The 6,499-nt window shown below is 35.2% G+C and overlaps 1 protein-coding gene across 1 annotated transcript; it reads left to right on the forward strand.

The window, feature by feature from the left end:
* The first annotated feature begins 4,235 nt into the window (after window positions 1–4,235).
* LOC120178725 lies at window positions 4,236–4,878 on the forward strand. The gene has a single exon (XM_039184516.1). The coding sequence runs from the start codon at window positions 4,241–4,243 to the stop codon at window positions 4,805–4,807; it is 567 nt and encodes a 188-aa protein (XP_039040447.1). The 5' UTR covers window positions 4,236–4,240; the 3' UTR covers window positions 4,808–4,878.
* The last annotated feature ends 1,621 nt before the right edge of the window (window positions 4,879–6,499 follow it).

A 6,499-nucleotide genomic window follows, 5' to 3' on the forward strand; every position in this document is an offset into this window, starting at 1 on the left:
ATTTAATTAAAAGAATACGATCTTTTCCTCAGTCCCCAAATTTTAAAAATGAATATGTTTTAATTGGTGTCACTTATAGGATAGACTTTCATTTTAAAATTATCAAAAGTAACTTCTTATCCGTTAAGACAGTCACTTTACGACAATATTAAAATGCTCGAATATTACCATTAATCAGATTATGTAATTAGGTTGAGTGATGCACGTGAGGATCTCATACAAAATACATGTAAAAATGTCATACAATTTGCAAATAAATCAATCGTATACTTGTACATATCAAAACATATCAACATGCAAAACCATTACGTGCAACTAATTAAAGAAATCAATCCTAATAATGGACTAAATTAAAATAAATTTACATGACTTTACACACCATAACGTCTTAGTTTAAAAATATAAATATGCTTCATATGGACCAAAATATGCCACCTATGTATGTATATATATACATTTATACCACAAAGGACAAAAATAGCATATACCAAAAAGCAACCGAACATAGTGCAAAATAACATAAGAATTAAAATGAACATACTATGGGATTAAAATGTAATTTAACAAAATTACGGGCTAGAAGTCAAAACAACAAGAAATTATAAACAACATAACATAGGACTAAAAAAGACATACAACAATTAAGGTTCCAATGTCTAAACAATAAAAGTTAAATACAAAAACTGCTTGGGACTGAAATTAAATGCGCATAAAATATAGAGACAAAATTATAAATATAAACCTACAATTAGGGACCTAAATGAAATTCACATGAAACTTAGGAGCTATAATCAGAAAATAAAAAACTTAAACACCCGAGTTGAATGCTTTGAAACTCAAAGGATTAGCCAAAAGGATTTACCCCTCCCTATGCAAAACGGTTTTACAACTATTGAAACACTGTTATTTTATGAATTAATATATATTATTTTATGAGAATTTGCCCTAACCGTGTTTACTAAACATAAACTCCCCAGCGACGTTCTCCCCCTCTCTGACTCTCTTCACGAACAGCGGCTGTACATCAAGATCCACAGCTCGTTCATCACTGGTCGGTCACCACGTCGTGGTGGCCATACTCCTCTCCGACCACTCCAAGGTAATATTTGCTTCCTCTTTTTTTACCTCTGCTTTCTATTCTGTTTTGTTTCAAAACTTATACTAAAAAATGAATATGATTTGTTACCTTAAAAATGCTTTGCTTTGTGCTGTCGGGTTGTTGATAAAAATGGGGAATTGCTTGTACGAAAAATCAAAGGAAGAAAATTGGTATTTTATTGATTTTGAATCAAAATCCCAGGAGACCCTTTTGTATTAATGACCCTCTTACAAATTGTTTTTGAAAGATCCCCTCTTTCTATTGAAGAACCGACCCTTACAATCTGTTTTCACTCGGGTTTCATCTGTTGATCAAAATCCTCCCTATTTTACAGCTTTCGAATGACATATCAGAACCCCTGCTTGTTGGTGAATTTTGCCTATCTCCTCTTCTTTTTTTTCCGTTGAAATTTCCCCTATTTATGGTTGTTTCGAATCCATTTTTTTCTTCAATTAGTGTTGAAGCATGTATCTTTAATCCCGTAATTTTCGGGATTTGCTTTTTTTCAACGATTTAGGTAAACTTAATCTTTTGTGTTGACATTGGTTTCAATCCAGTCACATTTGCTGAGATGGCCAGATGATGACAACTTTTAGAAGTATTTGGTGGTGTCTCTATGTTGGCTTGACACTGCAGTAGGAGACATGCGTGGATGACAGTTGAAGTTGATGGCAGCTTGCTTTAGGATTTTAGCAAATCCTAAATTCATTAGGTCGGGTTACTGAACCGGGTCACATGGGCTTGAACCAACATCTTGTAATTCGGTTGATATTTGTAACTGGGTCTTGGGTCTGTAAAATATAATATGTAACATTAATAATCACAATAATAATAATAATGTATTAAAAGACAGGACGAAAAGTTAGTGTCGACACAAGCACCAGGAATGCTAACAGTGTGAACATTCAATGTCAAATGGTTAAGAGTTATCTTTGAACATATATTGCCTTGTACGTACCACATATTAATAAAAAAAGAATAGTTGGTGACTATTTTGTAACATTAAATAGTTAGGGGACTCAACAAAATATCATTTTATAGTTAGGAGACCATTTTGTAACTTCTAATAGTTAGGGGACTTAAAAAATAATATTTTATAGTCGAGGACCTTAGAGTTAATTTCGTCATAATTAGGGATAGACAAGAGACCTGAACCCATCAAGTTTCGACTCGATCTTTTTGGGTAGGTATTTTAACTTTGAGTTTGAGTCTCACTGAGTCTAGTTTTTAGAGTATAACTCTGTGTCATATCAAATTTTATTTTAGGATGAAAAATATTTGATCCAAACAATTAATATAATTATACCTCATATATATATATATATATATATATATTTCAATTAAGGGTAAATTATGCAGATAATCCCCTATGTTTCGGGTATGATCGACTTTGGTCACCAATTTAAAAATTAAGGAGATATGGTCCCTAACATTATCGATCCGTTCGATTATAGTCCCTAACGTTATTAATTCATTTGATTTTAGTCTCTCAACCATTAAGTCCCGTTCGATTTTAGTCCCTAAGCCTTGTTAGAGACCTAAACAAAATGGGGTTAACAAAAATTAATGGCTGAGAGACTATAATCGAATGGATCGATAACGTTAGGGAGCATTCCCCCTTAATTTTTAAATTTCTTACCAATATCGGTCAAACCAAAATTATAATGGACTATCTGCATAGTTTATCCTTCAATTAAATCCTTATTTTATCACATAAATCCTTATTTGTGTCGATTCAAATTGGGTCGGAAGCAAATTTTATCTCTAAATGCGAGTCAAGTTTTGAATCGAATAAAATCATCCTAACTCTAAATCAGATCAAATTTCAGATTAAAAGTATATTTTTATCGAATCAAGTTGAATTCACCAAAATCTCGACCTACTATGTACATCCTAATCATACTTATTATCTGCAAAGGTGGCCATTGGCCACACTCAGGTTGTTGAGATCATGTGTCACAAATGAAGTAAAGAACAAAACAATACGAAATCCAATTATACATCATTATCTTTATTCACAGTTCATGTAATTGTAATTTTGTATATAATTTTTATAAATTATTATGTCACAATTATAATTAAAATATTTTATATTTTTATAAATATAGAATGTTTAAAAATGTAATAATTTTCAATATATATATATATCGTCTTTATATTATTTTTTTAATGTCGTGTATCTTAAGAAATAGGAATATGAAAAATGAAATTAATTGCAACAATTAATGCCTCTTATGCATGGAATCTTATCATTTGATGCAACCCCACATATATTTATACTAAAAAGACATAAGCACTTAATGTCACTAATTAAGGTAATATTTGAAATTTTCTGTTTCATTTTTATTATAAAATGTCATGAGCAATAAAAAAAAGGAAATAAGAATATATATATGAAAAAAATCAAACTAATTTTTTTTAGAATTTTAGTTGAATATATTGTTGTACGAATATATAAACCCTAAGTTAATCAAATTATAATTAGGAATGTACACATGACTCGAACCCGACGGATTTCGGCCCTACCCGACCTGATCGAGTTGTATTTTTTATATTATTTCAGGTCAAATTGGGTTGTGTTCAGGCCTTATCTCAAAAGATTGGATCTAATTTGAGTCAGGTGGAGGGTGTATAATTTTCGGTCAGGTTCAGATCGGATGAAGGATAATACTTTTCGGTCGAATCAGGTTAACCGGACCTGACCCGTGTCCATCCCTAATTATAATGTAGGGGTTTCGTCCTACATCGAATCGAAAGCCTTCGCACGTATACGTTTTAATGTTTATTATTTTAAATATCACTTTTAAGTCTAATGACACTTATCAATATTTCCATAAATAAAGAGTATTTAATGCAATAATTTGTTTGAAATCAGCAAAATTATGTGTTTTAAAAGTGCAAGCTTTGTTGAAAAAGTTGGCAAACACCAATTAAGGTTTATTTAATTTATAAAAATAAAATAATAATTTTCAAAAAGTTACTATAATTACTATATTATTATTACAAATTTTGAAGATAATCGTTATTTCATTATTTGTGCATAAAATAATAATTATAAAATAACCTTTTGAACTTAATAAATTCTATTTTTTTTTTCAAGCTTCATTGTGTATATATACACACATTACCTCTAATCTTCACATGAACCCAACAGAATCATCCATGGGAATCCATTTGCATCTTTCCCATCTCGGCCTTCTCCTCCTCCTTTTGATCTCCTTCAACCACGCCGGCCGTCAGAAACTCGTTTCCGCCGACGAAACTCTAATTCGAGTCCAATGCAACAATGCGGACGTCCCCCCGACATGCGTCCGATGCTTAGAATCCGACCCTCAAAGCCAGTCAGCTGACAAGGTAGGCATCGCGGCCATCGTCATAACATGTCTGAGCGACAAGGCCGGGACGTTGTCGGGCAACATGTCGGCTTTAGCCTCGGCCGTGCATGAGAAGGAGGTGAAATCTATGTTGCAGAGCTGCGAGAAGTGGTTGTCGGTGGCGATGACCCGTCTGGCCAACGCGACGAGGATGTTGGAGGCGGGAGAGTACGACGGGACGAACGAGAACGTGGTGGCGGCGCTGGTAAGGGAGTTGGACTGCAGGCAAAATGTGGAGGCGCATAATGTGACGGTCCCTGATGGAGTGGTTTATGATATGAGGGTTTATGAAGAGCTCTCGGAGGCAGCATTGAGAATTGTTGATAGGTTTTAGCAGCCTATCAATTACTTGTTACAGTTTGTGGGCTGGAAAATGAAGAAAAGAATAAATTAAGGAGGATAATATTTGTCCAAATAATCTTTAATATTTTATATTATTATTATTCATTAAATAATGAACACGGACCAATTACGTAATTTTATATGAGCTACATATACATATGGGTATGGGTCGAGTTAGGTCGGGTTTTAGGTCCACCTTATCGACCCGAGAACAAGGGAGCCTTCATCCGAGACCTTACCAAAACAAGGTTTCACCCGATCCGACCCCCGACCCGATATATAACTTAGAAATCCGACCCGACCCGACCCGACCCGAAATAAATAAATAAATATTTTATTAAATAAAAAAATAACTTAATTGAAAAAAATTATATATAGAGATGTATTATTCAGGGTTTCAAATCGCAGTTGCGGTCGCATTTTCGGTTATTTCAGATTTACTGTGATTGCGGCCGTCGCGGGTAACTCGGACATGGGCGAAACCGCTATATCGCGACTGCGAACCATTTTTTGAAACCCTTGTATTATTGTAATTATTCCCTAATATATAAGAAAAAATTATATATTTTTTTCGGGTCGGATATTTTTCACCCTAAACCCAATCCAAATACCACACTAAAAAAACCAACCTGACCTGAACCCGATTTTTTTAAAAAAAATTCAACCCGATCGAGTCAAAACCTGTCGGGTTCGGGTCTCATGCCCATCCCTAACTACATCCTTGCTTTTTATTATTCGCGTAAATAATATTTAAAAAGTTGTAATCACCATTTATTATTATTATTATTATTATAAACAAAAAATTATTATGTACAAATTCAAGCCCCAGTTCACAAAATTAAAGAAAACCAGCACCCAATCCCACAGAAGAAAGCCCACTCGTGCTAGGGCTTTGTACTTTTTTCCAGTCGCCGCTCAATGGGAGCCGTTAGATCTGGGCCATCAAACGGTCTAGATTAATTAGAGATTTTACACTAACATTTGGGATCCACGCCGCCGCCAATCATGGCCGTTGATCTACCCACCCGTGAGATGCATACGCCCGGTCAACGCTGCCTGTCGGTTCCCTATGCAATATGCCTCTACCTTCATCATCGGATTCATCGTCGGTCATTATAAACAAACCTCGGGGGTAAAAGGTTTTACCCTGGTCATAACCCACGTCACTTCCACCTAAGACGTGTCTCCCAGCGTTGTCCCCGCCTCGGTCAAAGCAACATAACTAAAAAGGAAAAACAAAACAAAGTCAGAGAATTTTCTCTCCATGGCAGAGACAACCCGAAACGTGAAAAGAAAAAGAGAAAGGACATGTTCTTCCAATATAAAAAAGAGGTTATTTTTTCGAGTACAAGGGAGAGCAACCAGAGAACTTTCGAGAACCAAAAAATGAAAAAGGAAGAAAAAAAGAGGGAGAGAGAAGCTCACCTTTCGGATCTTTCACCGTCGGAGCAAGAGGGCCGCCGTGTGGTAGGGTAGATTTAGGGCAAGGGGTGAGTGGTTTCGGGTTTAGGGAAAATAGGTGGTCATTTTTGGGGTAAGTTTTTGAACTCTAACCGCTGTGTGCGGCGGTGGAGTGATCCGGAGAGCGGAGGCCAGAAGCTTTCGGTTTCCCCCGACGAGGAGGAGAGAGAGAGAGAGTTTGAGAGCTCTCGTTTTCCCTCTTAAAAAAGGAATGAAATGAGAC

Source organism: Hibiscus syriacus, unplaced genomic scaffold (assembly GCF_006381635.1).
Source record: "Hibiscus syriacus cultivar Baekdansim isolate YM2019G1 unplaced genomic scaffold, ASM638163v2 tig00112370_pilon, whole genome shotgun sequence".
Lineage (NCBI taxonomy): Eukaryota > Viridiplantae > Streptophyta > Magnoliopsida > Malvales > Malvaceae > Hibiscus > Hibiscus syriacus.